This window comes from Megalops cyprinoides, chromosome 9 (assembly GCF_013368585.1).
Source record: "Megalops cyprinoides isolate fMegCyp1 chromosome 9, fMegCyp1.pri, whole genome shotgun sequence".
NCBI classification, from domain to species: Eukaryota; Metazoa; Chordata; class Actinopteri; order Elopiformes; family Megalopidae; genus Megalops; species Megalops cyprinoides.
In genome coordinates, this window is record NC_050591.1 from 22,300,204 (window position 1) to 22,321,010 (window position 20,807).

General features: G+C 44.3%; 1 protein-coding gene across 3 annotated transcripts; it reads left to right on the forward strand.

The window, feature by feature from the left end:
• Positions 1-3,242: 3,242 nt before the first annotated feature.
• ap2m1b (adaptor related protein complex 2 subunit mu 1b) lies at positions 3,243-18,886 on the forward strand. Of its 3 annotated transcripts, none has more exons than XM_036536531.1 (12): positions 3,243-3,407; positions 8,947-9,063; positions 11,582-11,847; positions 13,446-13,528; positions 13,902-13,907; positions 14,077-14,212; positions 14,788-14,932; positions 16,241-16,363; positions 16,462-16,597; positions 16,763-16,860; positions 16,992-17,103; positions 17,235-18,886. In XM_036536531.1, exons 2-12 carry the CDS (start codon positions 8,990-8,992, stop codon positions 17,367-17,369), a joined length of 1,314 nt encoding a protein of 437 aa, XP_036392424.1. In that variant the 5' UTR covers positions 3,243-3,407; positions 8,947-8,989; the 3' UTR covers positions 17,370-18,886. The 3 variants fall into 3 exon arrangements, with proteins under 3 accessions (XP_036392424.1, XP_036392423.1, XP_036392425.1); XM_036536530.1 differs by having other exon boundaries at positions 3,243-3,402; XM_036536532.1 differs by having other exon boundaries at positions 3,243-3,402; positions 16,244-16,363.
• Positions 18,887-20,807: the final 1,921 nt, after the last annotated feature.

Sequence of the window (20,807 nt, forward strand, 5' to 3'; positions counted from 1 at the left end):
ACTAAATGTGGGAATCTCGGTGTGGTCTGTTTTTTCCTCTCTTATACTTTTGAAGCTGTGGACGTGGATAAAACCAGTGCTTGTTCTGCACTTGTGGCAGGATTGGCCTTTCGTGGATGATCTTACCTCACGGAAGTTCAAAAAACCAGAAGCAAAGATTCAGTTTCAGTGCCATGTTGGCATTTGTGATGCAATACACCGAGGCATATCTGTGAATGAAGCATTCGCATTTCCCCTTACCAAGATACTGATGTCTTACTGTCATGACACAAAGGTTTAAAAATGAGTTTTCACAATTGCATCAGACAGTATCCACCTTAACGGCGTACAAACCTGGAGCGCATGCATGCTTACAAACACTCAGTATTTGAGTTTGTTTTCAGTAGCGCACAAGAATTATATAGTCATGTGACAGATTTGTGGAACACACATTGAAATACCATTTCCAGTCTTCAGTCAGTCCCTGTAAAGGAGGGTGTGTGTGTTAATGAATCTGATACCACTAAAGGAAGGCTAGGAGTTCCTATCTTTGTGTACTGGCCCTCGTCCAACCTGCTCTCCTCGCACTGGACTGTGGGATTAGTTTGCAGTGTGACACTGCAGTTCTGCTCTCAGACGATTTTGCTGATGCTGGCCAATGTAAGACGCCCTCTCCCAACTCCCTTTCCCCCTGGCTCAGCAGAGAGAAGAGAAGTTCCCTCTGTGTCGCCCTCAGTTGGAGGGAGCGAATAATTGGCTTGTAACGCCGACTTTGTGCTCAGCTTCAGCACTTATCTGCATTGTATGACCTGTACACATCTTGCCCTTGTGCCTGTGCCTGCTTGCCCACTATATACACTTTTGTACGTCGCTTTGGATAAAAGCGTCTGCTAAATGAATAAACGTGAATGTAAATGAATAAGAGCTTCCTGGTGGACCAATAATGATAGTAAACCCGTCGCTGAAGACACAACCCAAACCATTACCGAGTTGGAACTACAAGTGTGCATGTCCTTTATTTAGTGGGCAGGACTTGGGAGTCAGCTGCAGAGTTGTGGCGGCTGCTGAATACTTAGACATTTTTTGTTTGTTTGGCTTGCCACCGGAATGCTGCTGGTTTGCCGCTGGTATCCAGTGTGGCTAGTGTAATAAGGCACTGTTGGTTCCATTATTTTTGTTCCACTTCAGCAGTTTAACTGGTCAAATCAACGGGTCATCATCTTTACTGAACAAATTGAACTTGTCTCCCCAGTTCCAAGTGTGTTCTTGGGATACAACAGGGATTAAAAATAAATAAATAAATAAATAAAAAACATCTGGACCATATACTTATTGCATGCGCCAACAAATATGTCACCAATTTCGCAACCAACTCACCAACTTTGTTACAACCACGGATCCGCCATACCAGAGCTGCTGTTTCTGCAGGGGACATTGAACAATAAGAGAAAATGGAAGTTGCCCTAAATGAAACAGGAATGATTGGGGACTGATTATTAGGCTGACAGGAAGCTCTCTTTTGTGAGTAAGTGGGGTCAGATTTTAGTCTGAGGACAGGAAAGGAGGGCGTGGTTCAGGCAGCATTGTGTGTGCCTTACTCAGCAGTTTGCTGAATTGAGATAAAATTTGCCAAGTGAGAGAAAAATAACTAGAGAAAGCGGTCAGCGATTTCCTTCTGTCCAACTCACTATTGCAACAGGATCTGCTGCTCGGTCGTGTGATCTACAATCAGAGTGGTTCTTGTTGAGATTTATTAAAAAATGTACAAACAGGGCAAATATACAGTATACACAATTACATACTATAACAATAGTAAGCCTAGCATATTACATACTTATTACTTACATTACTGAAAATATAATAAAATGCAAAATAATGCTACAAAATCAGGTTTTGATATAAAAATAAGGACACTTATGCTTTTCAGCATATCTGTTCTTCATCAACATCTACTTAATATACATTTATGGTTATTTTTAAATTTCCAAACCATGGGCAGCATTTTTAAAAAGATGATAGAAAAATTAGTAAACCAAATTTATATGCACGTAAGAGGAAAGGGTCTAAGCCAAGTGGGTGATACATTCCAAATAACTGCTTAAAATCACAATACAAAAAAATCAGTTGTTTCCACAGAAACAACTCGCTGTGACCGAAAATAAAATTAAACCTATTCTCAGCTAGAAGGTTATGTCAAAACTTTGACATGATTTTCTTTAGTTTTTGAAAATTGCGGAATAAAAGAATGATTTTTGTCTTTCTAACAACGACTTTATCTACTTACTGTATAGTATAGTTTATGCTCAATCAAATCAGGAAGGATACTTAAAGCTGTTCTACAGACGTCACAGAAGAATAACCTTTAATTAACAAGCAGGTGGTATGGCAGTAGTAACCATCAATCTGTAAAATTACAGATGTTGATGTTCGATTTGGGAAGAAAGAATCGCTACGTACTTCTGATTGCGTGTACAGTACCTGCACAATCAGCACACTGATTTTTAAACCCGGTCATCGGTCATACACAACACTGCCACTGCAATCATTTGCATACGCTGAAATACACGCAATGAAGCTCGTGTTTTGCAAGCACACACGCTATTTCTGCAGTTGCCAAGACCTCACAATGACGGAACCAATGACCAAGGAGATACTACAGTCCTCCACGGTGTGACTCACAGAGCTACTCCACAATGATGGTTAAAAAAAAGATCAGCGTAAAAGGTGCGCCTTTGACATTTACTCGTTCGAAAAAATAAGCTTAGGTAACGAGACCGCCTTGAGAAGGCAATGATATTCTGGGTCCGTAATTCAACCTGCTTCAAGATGTGCACGAAATAAATCATCCCCCCACCCAAAGGGTGTACAATTTGTATTACTTGAAATGTGTCGTTACATAGAGTAACACATCCATGTTGCTATTTCACAGACTAACAAATTATAATACAGAATGGTCCTGAAGTCTCTATTCTGTCAAAACGTTTTCATTTCAATTCTAGGGTATTGTATTCATTTTATAGAACCAATAAGGTACTCAAGTATTTTTGCTTGTCTTGGGTTTCACCTGAAACTGTCAGAAGTGGAAATTTAACACTTACATATAATTTAGAATGAATTCTACGTTATTTCAAGGAAAATGGGACTTGAGGACCACCTTGGCAGAACGCAGCGTTGAGGCTACATTGTAAAGTGCTTTAAAAACATCACATGACGTAGCCAGCTAGCTACGTCATGACGCATGTCAGCTGACTCAGGACCTCAGAAGGAAGGAGAGGTAGACATCTTGAATTGGAGGGAGAGTAGTGTGTCAGTGAGCAGGCGACCACGTATAGCTAGCCTGGAGGGAACGATCGCGGCCCTAAACTCGCTGTTTGTGAGGAGAGGGTGACGGCGAAGCGTCGGGGGACAGATAGTGAGAGACTGGTAAGGTCAGTCACTTCAGTGTAACAAAACTCGACCGTCAAAAACAGACGAGCCGGTTCGGTTGCGACAGCAAATATGCTCCCTGGCAGGCTAGCTAACGTTAGCTGACTTGGAAGGTTTATGGGGTAGTGGAATGGAGAAAGCAACTCCGCGTTTATGAAAATGACCTTGGATGCAGGGAGGATGGTGTTCATCTGAATTATACCATTAGAAACTTCAAAAATATTCAAGTTTAAAATTCGGTTCGAGTAGACGTTTTATAGTGGCTCGCTAACTAGCTTCCAAACGTTGTCATTCCGATACGTAAGCTAGCTAACTTAAGTCACAACATCATCAGATATTTTTCACCTTCCGTCTCGTCAGCCTGTTCCTAATCAAGGTTATTTTAAAATATTCACCTGTCGTGACGTGAGGTTTACCGCAGTGTAGAGGATGAGTGTGAGCTATCGTGGCGACGGTCTGGATTTCAGCTCTACTGTCACGCTAGCTTCTGTGGCCAACGTTAGTTCAAACGCCGGCAGACATGTTGCTGTTTAGCTAACGTAACGTTATCGTTTTGGGTGTGTTTCATTCATTCGAAAAAATGTCATTTGCTAGTTGTCTGTCTATTTGTTAGCATTTTGCCTACATCCCTTATCATGTTATAATAGAAAGGTAGTCAGCTAAGTTACATTTCTATTTCCTAGGAACAGATTGCATTGCCTTTTGCACGGTTCGAGTGAAATGGCAAGCGAGCTAGCTACGGCTAATGCACTTCCTCTCCTTAAAAAAAACTTAACCAGCTCTCCGGTTAAACTAGCTCTCAACGTATCTTGCTTATTGATTTTTATATTAAGTTCATTCTGTGTTTGTCATAGGGTCTGTCTTTAATAATCGTGTTTCAGAAAATATTGGGTCATTCCACATGAAATAGGGCAGACTTTGGCATGGTCCTCTTAGATGTTGAAAAAATGGGGGAAAAGTAGAACTTCAGATACCCATGTCTCATGTTATTTCAATTAGAAAATGTCGCTGTGTTCAGATATCTACATGCCAGAACTTTAAAAAGGATCTCGGAGAGGGTCTTTGTAAAGTCGGTCACATTTCTAAAAATCATTTAACGTATGAATGAAAACATTACCAGGGGCATTAAATGGTATATTCTGTTTGTGGCTGGTCAAACTGTTTTGGACTTTGCCAGTGTTAAGGGCTGTGTGAATACTTTAGGATGATAGAATTCCATCATAATTTCGCCTGGCTCTTGGGGCTGAACCCAGTGGCCGAGAAAAGGCGCGTGTCATTGGATAGGGCGTTGACATGGTGATTCCTGGAAAGATCGACTCTCCGGTAACGGGGAGCTGTGTTCACACACCTTGGGTTTGAATGGGTTGGATTTGTATTTTTGTGTGAATGTACGTCTAAGTAACTCCATTGCTTACATTTGTTTATAATATACATAAAGATTTTAGGGTTAAGCACGCTGCTTAAGAGTGCAACAGCAGTGTCTTCTCTGGGGTTCAAACTTGTAAGTTGTCTTCCTATCATGCCATGTGATGTCCCCATTTCCTGCTTCCTCCTAGTCTTTTCCTATCACCCCCATCATCCCTGCCATGACCCAGGTGTCAGTGTCCCCCCTCCCCAAATCCTTGAAACAGCAGTGAGCCGCTGGAAGTAAAAAAAACACCATTATCTCTTCAATCCAGCTTTGACTGGCTATGTGCCAACTATGACTATATGGCCATTCGGTCTCCTGTTTCCTTCCTACCAGCTGTGTGGATGAAACGTTGCAAATATTGGCAGATCCCCTGAAGAAGAGCACTCTTATTAAAATGAGTGTTCACTCCTCCTCATGTTGTTTGACTGTTGTAGAAACAAGGTGTGTTCTCAGACAGGTGGAGTCACAAGGGTACGTTGAAGGTTCTGTTTGATTTATGCAAATTTATCCAGTCCACCCAGGGCATACTTTAACTACCACACTGTGTATTTTAGAATCATAACAGCTGCCATCATTGGAAAAGAATAATGTTAGTGTTAGAAAGCTATGAGGCAAGCGATATTTGCTATTCAAAGGCCCATAGATAGTGTTTCTTTTTAAAGAAAGTGAAAAGGCATGTCAATTTAAATTGTGCTAGCAACCTGAAAGCAGCTGTAGTTTCTTTCTCATACTGAGAAATGTATGAATTAAAAATCTCTGTAAACCCAACAGTAAAGAGGACTTAAGTTTGCTTTTGTAAAGGATTTCATTTGAGTTGATTTAATTTAAGCATCACAGTGTACATAACGCATCAGTCCTGTCTGAAAGTGTCGCTTAGGCTTGCTGATCCAGGATATGGTTGGTTTTATAGCTCATAATTTATCTCATAAACCTTATATTACATTTTTACATTTATCAGATGCTCTTGTCCTGAGCAACTAACAGAGTACAAAGTCCCACTAATAAAGGGACACGAAAGACTACATGCAGGAAACGACAGATCACGTGTGTATTTCATGTAGATCACATAGATAACTTGTGTGTACATACATTGGTACATAAGTGCAATGCAATATACCCTGTAGCAAGACTACAATATACAAAACAGAAAAGCTACAACATACCCATCAGTAAAACCGTGGAAAGGGGGAGGAAAGTCCAGGCTGTATAGGGGAGCTAAGGTGTAACCTCAAGAGGCGAGTCTTCAGTCTGCAATGGAAGATAGCCGGGGACTTTTTTTCTGGGCACTACTGGAAGCTTTCCACCGCATTAGGGGCAGAGTAGACAGAGTATGACTGAGACCTATGGTGGAGAAGTGACAGCCAAGTGTCCTGAAGTTGCAGAATGGAGAGGCCTAGCCGGTGTGTAGTGTCGTGATGGGGAGCCATTCCCCTTACTGCCTGGTAGGTTAAACGGTAACATTTTGGAACTGTTTACAGATGTTGCTAGTAAGCAGTAGAGAGAGATCAGGAGGGGTAAGACATGGGAGAATTTGGAGAGTTTGGGACCAACCAAGCAGTAACATTCTAGATGAGCTATAGGAGTCTGATCGCATATGCAGGGAGGCCAGCATGCAGGGAGTTGGAGTAGTTCTGGCTGAAATGTGCAAATGCTAAAATCCACAGCCTAATCCTTGAGGTAGACACAAAATGTGCACACACGTCCAACCTCATTACTGATATATGGACTGACATGCACATAGATTCAGAGAGGCCCAACCCCACAAACAGAAAATGGAGGCAATAATACTGCCATTCCATCTCTGCTAGTGAGCTTTATTTCTGCAGTGGTTGAAAGGGTTAATGTAGTGATACTTAAATTTGTCTTTGTTACCCAATGACATATATTTGCTAATGAGGTGTATGCTCATGTATTAAAACACTTTGTAAGAACAGAACCACAACAAGACAAAGTTCACTAGCGGGGATGACCTTGTGAGATGGCCAGATTACCTTAGTGTACTGTCTGTCTGGTTCTCTCTCTCTCTCTGTGTGTGTGTGTGTGTGTGTGTGTGTGTGTGTGTGTGTGTGTGTGTGTGTGTCCATCTTTCATTGCTGAATCAGCAACACAGGAACTGTGTATTTGGGTGGGTGGGGGCACTGTGTGTGTAAGTTTGTGTCTGTCTTAAAATCTGGGCTGTGTGTGTGGACTTGCAGGTCACAATAGAGGGATGCAGGGGTACCAGTCTCTTTTAGAAGGTAGAGGAAGGTTTTCTGAGTCACTGAGTATATCCAACACTGACTGTAGCTGCTTGAATATAGCTGCTTGGAGCTGTGCAGTGTAAACAATGGAGTCCATTCTCTTTTGCCTTTCTTTCCCTTTCTCTCTTTCTTTCTCTGTCCTTCTCCTCCATGCTCTCCTCTTTCTTCTTCTCTTCCTCCTGTAGTGTCCCCCTCCTTCCCTCTCTGTGAATCTCCTCCTCTCTCTCTCTCTCTCTCTCTCTCTCTCTCCCTCTAATTGTCTCCCCCTCCCTTCTGCCCCCTTCTTTTTTCTCTCCACACCCAGAGAACAGGGACACTGCCTCCTGTAATAGAGCCAGACTCTTCATCTTTTCCTCAGTTTTCTGAGAGCAGAGAGGGAAGATCTGGGCTGGTATTCAAAACAAAATCTCAGAGGAAAAAAAATGTCACCCAAGTGTGGAAAATTCTAAGACTATGCATAAACATTATGCTAAGTGTAAAAATCAGTCACATATATATATCTGTTCATACTTTGAATGCTCCTACAATGTATCTGTAAGTATATGTAGACTAAAATGAATTAATGATGAGGAATGAGTATGTAAGTGTGAAAATGAATAAAGGCATGTAGATAATTTATTTTCCAACATATTCATTTTAACAAGAAGTAAGTTTAATTGACAATTCTGTTACCATTTGTATTCATTAAGGTATATTTTTATATGTATTATATTTTTTATATAGTCATGGCTGTATTTATTGGTGTTTCTTTTATTTTGATAATAAACAACTTTGAAATTGTTGTCCACTGTGGAGTGTCTGCAAGGTGTGTAATAATCTTGTAATATTTAATTAGTTGATTACATCACCAGTGCAAAGACATAATGGCATTCCCAAACTTAGAAAACACATAGCTATTGTAATGTGGGTCGGTTTTATGTTGTCCATAGATAAATATACAAGGTGTCCCTACTTTAACATGATCTGCAGTGATCCATTATGAGTTTCTCAGGAGAAATAAAATCTGATTTCACACTTAGAGAGAGGTTGTGGAGTGAGAACCAGAACAAAAGTAGCATCAGGGATCTTTGTCAGCCAGACCCAGTATGGCTGAACAATGCAGTTTTTTGTGTGCTTTTGAAAACAAAAGCCACTCCAGACCCACCGAGCACAACTTTGAAACTCTCCACTGCTTAGGCTGTGAGAACTCAAGTATCCAAAACAAAGAAATAAGGGTTTATCCCAGTCCCGAATTACTCATAGAACATTATTTTTTATCTGATTTGAGGTGGGAATGATTCACAGGCTTAAGCCCATTTGCGAGAGTTACACTGAGAATGTAATGAGAGAATTTTAATGAATTCCAGCCCTCAGCTCCCTCATTCGCTCTCTCTCTGTATCTGTCTGTCTTGAGTGCTTTTATGGTCCTCCACCTCTTTGGCTCTGTCTGTCTTGCTCTCCGCTATGTGCTCTCCAGGAGCTGTAATCGTATCAGGTGGTATTTATAGAGCTTCCTGTTGTTGGAAGGAAAGGGATTAGCAGATCACATTCGGGTCTGATCCCAGGTTTTTCCACTCCAGTGTCTTTAAGTCGCGTTTAGTGTATTTACTCCCCCGGGGGGGTTCCTAACATGATGTTTGGTAATAGGTCAAATCTGACAGGAATAAGTCTGTTTGGCATTTTTGTGCAAGAGCGTTGCCTCGAAGGGTAAACCTTTGACGCATCTAGAAAAATCGTGTAACTGGGTGAGATGAGCTGCTGATGGTGTTTGCTGAAATGCTGCCCCCTGTGGCTCCCTGGCCTCTCCTGTCCTTATAGCCTGCTGCGGTGGCTGCTCTCCGCTAACGCGGATCGCCAAGCGTGTGAAGATGCTGGAAGTGTCCGGAGACTAACCGTATCCTCTCCCCGCAGGACTTTGCTCACCATGGCCCGTATCGACTAAGACGGCGTCACCATGATTGGAGGACTGTTCATTTACAACCACAAGGGGGAGGTGCTGATCTCCCGCGTCTACCGCGATGACATCGGGTGAGTTTGCGGGAGGGGTTAGGGTAGAGGGCAGTGAGGGTTCAGGTGGGTAATGAGGTAGCCTTTCACCCTATGAGGCCCCGGCCCAGCAGACTGCAGGGATTCGGTCTCCCCTCTGTCCTGTACTAGCTGAACCCCTGACGCCTCTTCCTCTGAAGTCTCCCTTGTTGTCCGGTCTGTTGCACTTTGTAGAGAGCAGAGTCTCTGTGCTGTCCTGTGAGTGACTTGTGTTTGTGTCTCTGAGCCATGCATACACAGTGCCATGTCATGCTGTGTATGCATGCGCATGCACACGCTTCGCAAGATGTGATCTTGTGCGTATGTGTGCGGTGTTTCTCTAACCCTCTCTCTCCATCTGTCACTTATACCTTCCCCCCCTTCCTCTCCTTTTGTCCTTTATATCTTTCCTCTCCTCCCCTTCTCCCCTTTGTTACCATATCTGTCCATCTCAATCCCTCCATTGGCTGCTGTAGGAATAGGTAAGCGTTAAGTGGCTATCAGTTTGTCCTCTCTCCTCAAGGCATGCCTCCTGCCCCCTTCTCTATACGGCCCTCCCCCACCTAGGCAGAAGAGGGCGCTCTGTTAAAGCATGGACCCAAGTAATGGCCTAAGCCTGCCAAACTCTGCACACCCTCCAAAACACACACACACACACACACTCTACCCCAGCCCCCCACTCCATGGTGACTGGAGATGGAAGCTAGGCACCCGCTGTCTCTGTTTGTGGGTTACTGCAGTACATTGTCCTGGAACTGCTGCATTGTGGAAAGAGCACACAGCAACAGGAAGTGGTGCAAATAGTTCCTCACTAGGAATTGCGTTGCCGTGGTTACCAAATGCTGCTGCCTCCTGCTGTCACCGTACTCTTAGCCTGAGCTGCTCCCTTGTGCATGCATGTGGGGCTGACGGTTATGCCCTTTGCGCACGGGCAAAATGTCCGCTGACGGTCAGACACCTGAGAACGCTGGGGCCATCTGCCGGAGCTGATACTCGTCAGCACTTGTTGGTGACCATCCTCATTGTTTTAAATCAGTTCATATTGTCTTTAGTTTAGACATCCTCACAGGTCTTAATAAGGACAAAGCACAACAAAATGCCACAAAATGATCAAAGAGAAGGATGGCGTGAAATGGATGTGGACCAATATTCTCTTTGCCCAGTTTCTGATAGCCATGGGTATTTTTGGTTAATTGTGTGATGTGGGGTTGAATACCAAAGGCAATACAACACATAGGTGCAGCCATTAACACTGTGTGGAAATTTAGTTTGCTTAATAGCTACCTACCTGTAAATTTAACTGCACAATGATAGGACAATTTACATCAGGTTGAATGGCCATGCCTTATATCCATATGGAATAGAATAAAAACACAGTAAACACCTGTTTGGGGTTTATTTGCTCCTACGCCTATTCTGAGAAGTTCATACCTGCACATTGGAATGTGAAAGTGTCACATGTCATTTTCCATTTAGGAATAAAACTCCCCCTAAATTTTTATCACACCAAATCTTACATAAGTCGTCTGTGGTAGAACGGCTCATAGAAATTTTGTACCTGTTACTAAAAGGGATTTAAAAACCTGACCTCAAAATGTGTTTTTAGAAATAAGTTCATTCATAAATTGCCTAGATAGAATGATGCCTCCCTGGAATCCTCATTGCCGGAGGTCATTTTGGAGTTACACATGCTAGCTAGTTGCATTCCGGCTGAAACGCAAACATGTTTCCCATAGCTGAATGAAACTTGAAGGTAACATGCTGTTACATTTGTCCATTCATGACCACAGTAGCCCTGGCAGTCAGTGAGCTTTGGGTTTGTCTAAGTTGATGGTGCTGGGTAAGCAGGTTATCATAGTGGTTGACAAGAAGGCATTAGGTGTTTTGTGGGGGGAGTGTTAAATGCATGACCAGGAAGGGTGTCACTTTTCCAGCGTAAATTTAGGTCGCAGGAGAAGGTGGGCACATTGAAGACTGGGCTCCCTCCACACAAGTTTTGGTATAGGAGCATTTTGCAACTGCAGGGCACGTGTGGGTGGGATTTGATGAAGAGAGATGCGAATTTGGGTGGGGTCTGATAGCCAGAAATGGGCTTTGGGAGAACTTTGTGACAGGTTTTGTTGGGGGGGGGTTTAAAAGGAGCATCTGATATCACCTGAAAAGTGACTGAATGTTGAAGATTTTACTTCTGAATTGTGTAGAATCAAAATGTATATCCTATCCTTCATGACAGAATGACTGTTTAAGTGAAACCGCATGGCACTGTGCCCTCCTTTTTGAACCCAATTCAATTTATAATCTGATGTTTTTCACAAATGCAATGGAAAAATAACTGCTCTTTTCTCTCTGGACCCTTTTCTCTGTCCCTGCATTCCTTCCTACCCACTTTGGCTTGAGTGCCTCCTCATTCCTGGTTTAACCTTCTCTCTGTCTCCCTCTCTTTCTCGCTCTGTTTCTGTCCTGCCCTCTGCTTTCCCTCTCTCTCTCTCTGTGCCCTCCTCCGGTCCGCGGGCGTCTCCAGGCGCAACGCGGTGGACGCGTTCCGCGTGAACGTGATCCACGCCCGCCAGCAGGTGCGCTCTCCCGTCACCAACATCGCCCGCACCAGCTTCTTCCACGTCAAGCGCTCCAACATATGGCTGGCGGCCGTCACCAAGCAGAACGTCAACGCCGCCATGGTCTTCGAGTTCCTGTACAAGATGTGCGACGTCATGACGGCCTACTTCGGCAAGATCAGCGAGGAGAACATCAAGAACAACTTTGTGCTGATCTACGAGCTGCTGGACGGTAAACTGGCTCCTCGACCTCTAATTCATAACCTCTGATCTCCGATCTCCCTCATGTGCCTATGTCCCAGTTCTTGTTTACTGTCATCTGTCTCTAAAGGCTTTTTTCATGTTTGGAATTCATTTAGATTCACCTTGGTTAAATATTACCCATTCACTGCCCTTTCCCATATTGAACTGCTGTTCCCAACCAGCGGATACAGTCAGATACTCCACTCCAGAACTCTTACCGTCATCTCGGCAGATCCGAGATTATTTTGTTGAATTGCAAAAGTAGAGGCGTTGCAGCCAGTGATTCTTTATGCTTTATGCACGCTCTGCTCTGAGTTTCTGAGCCAGCACAATGCTGCTTGGTCCCTTTGCAGCCAACACTGAATGTCACAATCTGTAAGCTAGTTCAGCAGTGTACGGTTATAAGTCCATGTACCTTTTCATTAAAGCCGAATAATGTAAATAATTGACAATGTATCAAACATTTCTATCAATGCCTGTTTTTTCCTAATTGAAAACTTTGTATTTTTTCACTGTTGTAAGATTAGTTAATCAGTTCAAGGGAAGTGAAGGAAGAAAGCAAAAAACGATGGACTGTTATTTTCTCAGACATCTTTTGCTTCAGAATTTTGCTTGCAAATCGTTTTCCTCTGGAGAGGGCTAGCTAGGTTTCACCGTGGCCCCAGTGTATGTGAGTGCAAACCAATTCGCTTTTAAGTGCTTTCGGTGTATATGAAAGCCTAAATTTTCATATCTGACTGCCTGTCTCTGGACAGTTGCCTCTCTTCCTACTCTTACTGTATGTCTGTATTGCACTGTCAATGTCTGTGGTTAGTAAGCTGCACAGGAACTGAATAAGCCTTCCTGAGTTCCGCTATTAAATAAAGGTGGAAATTATAAACACACTGAGTAAAAATGATAGTTGTTACAGTAACGTTATCACATGCAGTCCGCGCACCGTCATTCACTGACTGCCGACTGCTGTGTCGGAAGTACTTTCTTTCCACATCCTTTTTCTGCTGTAATTAAAAGTGCTTCCTTCTCAAAGCCGTGGGACCAGTCATTGGGTTTATTTATCCCTGCAGCCAGAGGTCTTCCTGTACTCCTTGTCAGACACTTCTGCTTTGCTGTAGTTTTTTTAGGTTTTGATTTTTATGACCTTTAGATGAGAAAATCAAAACCTAAAGAAAATGCAGCACAGACAGACTTCTTCCAGGTTCATCTGATGGATAATCTTCCTTTTTAGACTTGTCTTCTGTTGCCTTACCTTTCTCTGTCTCATGCTACTTAAAATGCTTACCTGCCCTCCACAGTCACTGTCCCTGGTGTTAATGCACCCATAAGATGGCTGCCTGACAGTACTGGAGTGTGTGTTTTTATAAAAAAGGTAGATTTCTTTGAGGTTTGTGGAAAATGGTACAACATGCCCAAAAGAGCTGGGATCTGTCAAACCTGTGGAATAATTTTGATCAAACGTGTAATTCTTTTAAAAGTTTTCATTACAATACTTTACGTTTTGAGACAAATACAGGTTTGTCTATGTTTGTGTGAGAGAGGGGGTCGGATTGACTCTACCAGTCTCAGGCTGACAGTTATCTCCCCCTATAGAGATCCTGGACTTCGGATACCCCCAGAACTCTGAGACTGGTGCCCTGAAGACCTTCATCACTCAGCAGGGCATCAAGAGCCAGGTGAGGGACAGGAGCGCGATGGGGCTATCAGTGATCAGACTGCATATTTAATTTCCTCACCCCCTGCAGGAACAGAAATTAGACCCTGTCTACCTCTGCCGCTGTCCTCCTCTCTCATCCTCCCTGCTTGGTCAGTGGAAGGTTAATGGTGCTTTAAAGGGTTGTAGGAGTCTGCATTTCCTTCCTGTTGTGTAATTGAGTTTGTACCAGATGGTGCTGTACATTGATGCAAGATACAGAATAGTAGATGGTGGAAGTCACACCCTGAAAATGCTTAGATGTGGAAGTGTGTAACACGTTTTTCTCCTCTGCCCCTCTCTCTTTCGTTCCATCCTGTGGTCCTTTGTTCCTTGTGTGGACTTCTCGACCTTAGCACCATGTAAGTGTATTTGTTCCAGAAACACATTTTGGCTTTACAGTGATAGAAAAGAGCAACCGTTTTTGCATCACCTTTATTAGCTGCTAATGAATATGTTTGTGTGGAAGAGGAATTGTCTTTGCGGTAGCACAAGCAGTCATTTAATTATCGTCCCAACCCCCCTACACAGACGAAAGAGGAACAGTCACAGATCACTAGTCAAGTGACTGGACAGATCGGTTGGCGCCGTGAGGGAATCAAGTACCGCCGCAACGAGCTTTTCCTGGACGTACTGGAGAGCGTCAACCTGCTGATGTCCCCGCAAGGTAACGCTGCCCCCTGGTGATGGGCGGTTCACAGTCCGACCTTGTAGCTATCGCTGGCTACACTTTCCATTTTAAGCTCCCTGCACGTCTGCAGTAGCGCTCTCTAAGAATTGGGCTGGTATCCAGTTTGCTGCTGAATACTGAAGTGTAAGCATTTTCCTCTACACAGAGTGCATTTCAGGTCATAGCACACTACATTATATCATACAAGAAACTATGTAACCACTTGACACTGGATCTCTGCCTCCATATCCTCATTTCTTCAAATGTGCAAGGGGCTGCTTATGGCCTAGCGTTGTCTCAGTGCAGTGTGCTGTGCAGCAGTCTTACTGCAACAGGAAGTCCTTTTGGAATATATCATTGCTGCTACTTTGCGTCTTTGAGCTCTCTCTTAGCCATTCCCTAGAAACTTGGGCAAAATGCAATTACAGGGGTTTATCCATATAATTCATCAGGTTTCTTATGTGCAAAAGTATTTTCATCGCTTCTTACGTGGTCATGTTTTAGCAGGTCTGGGAAAATAAGCCACACATCAGCTGTAAAACTTCACCCTCACCCTCTCTGTGTTCACACAGGGCAGGTGCTGAGTGCCCACGTCTCTGGCCGGGTTGTGATGAAGAGCTACCTGAGTGGGATGCCGGAGTGCAAGTTTGGCATGAACGACAAAATCGTCATCGACAAGCAGAGCAAGGGTGGCACTGCCGATGAAGCCGGCAAGAGGTGAGGCAGCTCACCGACCCCGTTTACATTTTTAACATGTCCCCCATTGATACTGTCTGCAGCACCAGTGTTCCAGCTGGGATTAAAATCTCTCTCATAGTTTGAAGCTCTGGTTCACCTTCTGCTTCGTAGTTGGCTAATCACAAAGCAGCTGGGTCACACAGCGAGAATCTTTTTTTAGTTTTTTTTATGGCTGAAAAAATGCAGAAATTATAAATGGTGAATGCTTGTTACTTGAGGAAAGCCAATAACGTGAAACTTTTTATCACAATCCACTACATTAGTGACAGGTACTTTGTGGGATGTTCAAGCACTTCCGGTCTTATTTTCACTGGTGTCCCGTTTTGGGAGGGTGGTGTGGTTGCTTTTGTACAGTATTCATTTTTTTGTGGTGTTCTGAGTTTTGTGTTCTGTGATAGTATTTGTGTGTTTTTCTTTGTTTTTGATTCAGTTAGTTTTGCTTTTGATTTGTTGATATTTTCTCCCCTCTCTCTGTGCTGGACCTCAGTGAGTTAGGGGGAAGGTAGAGTACCTCTCACCTGACCAGGCCGGCTCTCACCTGGTCTCATGGCCACACCCTTGCTGTCTGTGTGTCTGATCTTGTGTGGGTGTGAGAGAGAATGTATGTTAATGTGTGTGAAAGAGAGAGAAACTAAGTGTGTGTGTACATGTATGAGCTGGTTAGTCATTTTATCTGTGTAGCTGTGTGTACTGAGTATCTCTCAGCATCTGCTGTTTGACTGGTGTGTTTGTTCACTGCTGCCACATCTGTTCCTGCTGAAAGTCCCCGTGTGACTCATCCAAACCACAGCAATGCCTGCAGAGCCCTGCATTTCTTCATAAGGGCTTATCTCCTTAGTGATAAGACTTAGCTCTTCATGCTCCTCCTGTGCGTAGTTTTTCTCAAGATGTAGCAGCATCTGCGTGTGCGTGTGCGTGTGCGTGTGTGTGTGTGTGTGTGTTCCTTTGTCAGTGCCTCCTTTACCTGTCATTTCTCTGTGCTCAGACCACAACAGGGACATTGCTGATGAGATCCAATCATGAGAAAAAAGCATGACCAAGCCTGTAAAGGTACATTCATGGCCCTGTTGTGGTCTTGGTGTATAGAAATAAACTTGTGGCGTGGTAGTTTGCTGGGCTGTAGTCTGACTGCAGCGAAGGTGACCCCTGCATTTATTTAAACTTCAGTCATCTTCCTCCTCCTTACTCCTTCTAAGTTTCCTCATTGCCTTCGTCATTGTTTTTAATCGTCTCCCTCTCCTGTGCCCTCTCTCCTGCTCCCTCTTTCTTCCTTTGTGGCGTCCCCAGCAGTGGGAAACAGTCCATAGCGATCGATGACTGCACCTTCCACCAGTGTGTGCGTCTCAGCAAGTTTGACTCAGAGAGGAGCATCAGCTTCATTCCCCCTGATGGAGAGTACGAGCTCATGAGGTAAGGGTGTACTCTTTCCTGCTAGCGTGTGTGTGTTTGTGAGAGAGATTTGTGTGTCTGTACACATGTTCGATCTCACCTGTGTGTCTGTGCCCCAGGTACCGCACCACTAAGGACATCATCCTGCCCTTCCGGGTCATCCCACTAGTCAGGGAGGTTGGCCGAACCAAGCTGGAGGTCAAAGTGGTCATCAAGTCCAACTTCAAGCCATCCCTACTGGCGCAGAAAATTGAGGTGAGAGGTTAGGAGGGGGTGGAGCTCTGTCAGCAACCCCTGCATATGTCAGCCCCCCTGTGTTCAAGTGCCAGAGTCTTTATGTACGTGCTGATGCTACATAGTCGCATAACTCCTTGCTCATCCCAATACCTTTCTCTCTCTCTCTCTCCCTCCCTTCCTCAGGTGCGCATTCCCACCCCCCTCAACACCAGTGGTGTGCAGGTGATCTGCATGAAGGGCAAAGCCAAGTACAAGGCCAGCGAGAATGCCATTGTATGGAAGTAAGTCACGCCTCTGCTCCTCTGACTGCTCAGTCTGCCATCCCATTTTCTTCCTGACTTCTCTTACTTTCTCTTTATTGGCCTCCTTAGAGCTTATAGGCATCTCCTTCACCGTGTGTGTTACTCCACAGGATTAAGCGGATGGCTGGAATGAAGGAGTCTCAGATCAGTGCTGAGATTGAGCTGCTCCCCACCAACGACAAGAAGAAGTGGGCCCGTCCCCCGATATCCATGAACTTTGAGGTCAGTAGAGACAGCCTTTGGCCCCTGTGGTGCATGGATATATATTGTTACATGTGTTAAAATCCTTCTGGTGGTATTGGGGAGTGCAGTTTTGGAGAATCGGCCATACTGAGTGAATTCTCTGCCCCCAGGTGCCCTTTGCTCCCTCAGGACTCAAGGTGCGCTATCTGAAGGTGTTCGAGCCGAAGCTGAACTACAGTGATCATGATGTCATCAAATGGGTGCGCTACATCGGCCGCAGTGGCATCTACGAGACGCGCTGCTAACGGCCCCCCCGCGAGCGACGGGAGCAGAGGGGAGAGGGAGGTGGGACAAACGAGTCGTGAAAGTGTGGTCCCACCTCACCTCTCCCCATCCCTCTCTCCATCCTCCCTCCCTCCCTCCCTCCCTCCCTCAAGGGCTGGGTAACACATGACACACATTGGAGGAAAAAATAAGACAAATACTCAACATGAAAAAAACGTCAAGGTAATGCAAACCGTTCCTGTGGAGAAAAAAGAAAAATTAGAACAAAAAAACATACACCTCCTACAAACAAAACTTTAAAAAAAAAAAAGAAGATAAAAGTATACATATGTGAAAGAGGAGATCAGGATGTAGTCTATGCCAGGGTGTTTATTGAAGAGATGCACCCCCTCCCCTCCCTCCCACCCCACCTCTACATTTCAGGAGGGTTATCTCAACCTGCCCCTCCTCTGTGTTTAGTCGTTTAAACCCCAATCCCCCCCCCCCCTTAATTTCTCTTGCTTTCCCTCTGTATCTTAATGAAGTATTCAGTCACACCTGCCCTCCCCCCTTCCCACGCTTTTCTCTTTGCAGCCCCTCCCATGTCTCTAGCCCCGCCCTCTCTGCTGATGTAATCGTATTGTAGGCTGTAGTGTTAGTAGGCTACTGGACGTATTAATAGTATAGTTTTTTCCCTTTCATTTTATGCCTTTCTTTATCCTTCCTCTGAGAGTTAAGTTGTCCGTGTGTTTTGTATCCAGAATGTTTTTTTTGTTAAATCCCCCATTCCATCATTTGTCCTCTTCACTTTCACTTTCACACCCTTCTCCCCTGCTCCACTCCTCCCTTCTCTAGCTATTCTCTCATTATAGTTCTTATTCTGAAAATGATGATGACTATTCTGTGGTTTCTGTTTTCATCTCTGCTGCAATGTTTCATTCTTGTGACCAAAATTCTCAGATGTTTATAGAACACAAAGCAACAGAAATGATGTTTTAAAAAAAAAAAAAAACGCAGAGTAAATCCCTCTGTATAAAAAGGGTCAACTGAAATACCAAGAGTAGACAGAGCATCTGTGGTCAGTTGTGGTGTCTTTGTCGGAGTTTGTCAGGCTGGTGTGTGTGCGTGTGTGCATATGTGTTGCACTGCCCCAGACAGGTAAACTCAGCATCTCTCAGGGGTGTGGCTGAGAAGAGGTTGGGATGGGGTTTTTGGTTCAGTGCCAGTCTCTTGTACCCCTGCCATCCTTCTGGTGGGGTGTGGTAGATCCCTGTCCCGTATATAATCGCAAACTAACGTTGACCTCCAAATCCACAGCTCTGGTGACAGCAACTCTGTCAAAAGAGAAAATGCACAAAGGTGGATTTGCTCAGATTTCTCTCAGTGAATTGTGTTCACCTGCTGTATTCGGTTCATTGTAGAATTTGTCCAGTTAGTTCCAGGATTCTCAGTAGTTCAATCAAGTGTTTTGCAATGCGAAATGGGGAGAACTTGCTGATCAATGATAAAGCAAAGGAAAAAGCATTCATAACCAGCCAAAGTGCTGCTTGTGTGAGATAGTCTGTCTGCATTCGGTCTGAGGTCATTCAGACCAGACTGCCCTACTTGTCACTTCCCAAACATTCCTTCCACCTGCCGATCAAAGTGAATGCAGTTCAGTGTGTGTGGCATGCTGGTTTCCCCACATCCTTCTGGAAGAACCAGAACCAGAACCAATCCATTGCATCCACAGAATCATGATTGAGGCAGAGTGTTTGATTAGGAGAGGAAACCTTAAGCCCAGCACAGAAATTGGAGCTTTTCTGTGAAGCAGTGCGCAATACAGGGGGAAAATCACTACACTCTGCCCACTTTCCTGTTCTCTCTGTCGCCCTCTTCTGCCCGTGCACTCACACTGCACTCTTAACTTTTAACACTACAACCTGGCCTGATAGCCACAGCCGCTCACCTGTGTGGCTCCCCAGTGAGTACACACGCACACATACACACCATGGCCACGCCCTGCCCTGAGAGATGGCGAGAGCTCTGGTCCAGGGCATTTTGTCTTTCAGCTTCAGTGTTTGATCTCCATTTGATGACTTTGTGACTGTCCAGTTAATCCTAAATAAAACATTGTATAACCAACCTAATGTGTCTTCTCCTTATTTAAGGTTTAGGCCATCTTTTTTTTCCCCCACATTAAAAAGTATCCTTGACTTTATTTCAGAGTAAACCCAGTTCCTGTGTCACTTGTTCCATTTTGTTTTTTTGCTCTTTTGTGAAAACTGGTTCTTCTTGTGCTTGGAAGTATGTCCATAAGGTAGTGGTTACCCTTATGTTGGTATGCCTCTCTGTGGAGTTGTGGTCCCTCGTGTCAGACTGTTTCCATGGTGGCTTGGTTATGTCTGCCATTCAGAAGCCAATTCCCTTCCTCTCAACTGCATTGTGGGGTAGTGCCCTTTTTCTTTACGTCATGAAATTGTGCAACTTTAGCACATGTCCACTGAGTGTTTACACTTCATTCCACAACCAGGGCATGTTGAGCATGTAGAGGTCAGTTGAACCTTGCAGACTCCAAAGTTTGCGTTCATGGAAGAAGCATCAGTTTTCATTTGAGTTTTTTGTGCTGTTGGGTGTGCAGTCACAGGTGTGTGTGTGTCTGTGTCTGGAGAGAGAGTGACTGTTGGTAAACTTGTCTCAAGGAGGCTGGGTTGTGTAACACTGTGCCTCTTGCGCAGGTGTGGAAGTGTGTCCAAACGGGTCAGCAAACTGGCACCTCTTCTCGATGAGTTTAGCCATCTCTGACTCTGGCTTGGATGTCACATAAATGACATGAAACCAATCCAAGGTCACTACTTGGGTAAAGAATGGGAAGGGGGGATTGAGGAGGAGGTGTGCTGCATGCGCGACTTCTGTGGTCACCTGGATTTCTGCCACAACCGTGGAAGCATGCCAATTCAAACTGCTCCTTCGGCCCTTCCGGGATGGAAGTGACAAAGCATCTTTGTAAGGGGCCTCTGAATCCGGGGAAGATGGTTAACTTTAATGTGTCCCATAAAGTGCCATTTAAAAATTGTAAAACACAGGAAGCCTTATTCTATAGATCCATTTCAGCCTTTAAAAACATTGGACAGATAACGAAAAACCGCTCTAAAGTTTGAATGTGAGGCAATGGCGAGCACTGGCAAAAACACAAGTTTCAAAGTAGTTTGTGCTTAAATGGTTAAAACCACAGGGCTGTGCATGCTACCCAAGCAAATTAACACTGAATACTGGCCAAAAGTTGCAAGATCCCTGTGCAATTCCAGAGAATGAATAGCCTACGTAGGAAATGTCAAGCTATACAAAAAATCGTGTCTGTCCACAGCCATAGAAGCATTCCCTGTTGATTATTTAACATAATTTTGTGTAAATGGTAGCCTGACGGCAAAAGTAGCTACCAAGCTAGAGAGGTAGAGGTGAGCATTGTGAGGTTATAGGCTAAACGGGTAGCTAGCCAC

Bases quoted from the DNA above. Each gene is read 5' to 3' on its own strand.
- ap2m1b (XM_036536531.1), top strand. From the start codon at position 8,990: ATGATTGGAGGACTGTTCATTTACAACCACAAGGGGGAGGTGCTGATC. The intron at 16,364-16,461 runs GTAAGGGTGTAC...TCTGTGCCCCAG, and splicing joins GGAGAGTACGAGCTCATGAG to GTACCGCACCACTAAGGACA. The intron at 16,598-16,762 runs GTGAGAGGTTAG...TCCCTTCCTCAG, and splicing joins TACTGGCGCAGAAAATTGAG to GTGCGCATTCCCACCCCCCT.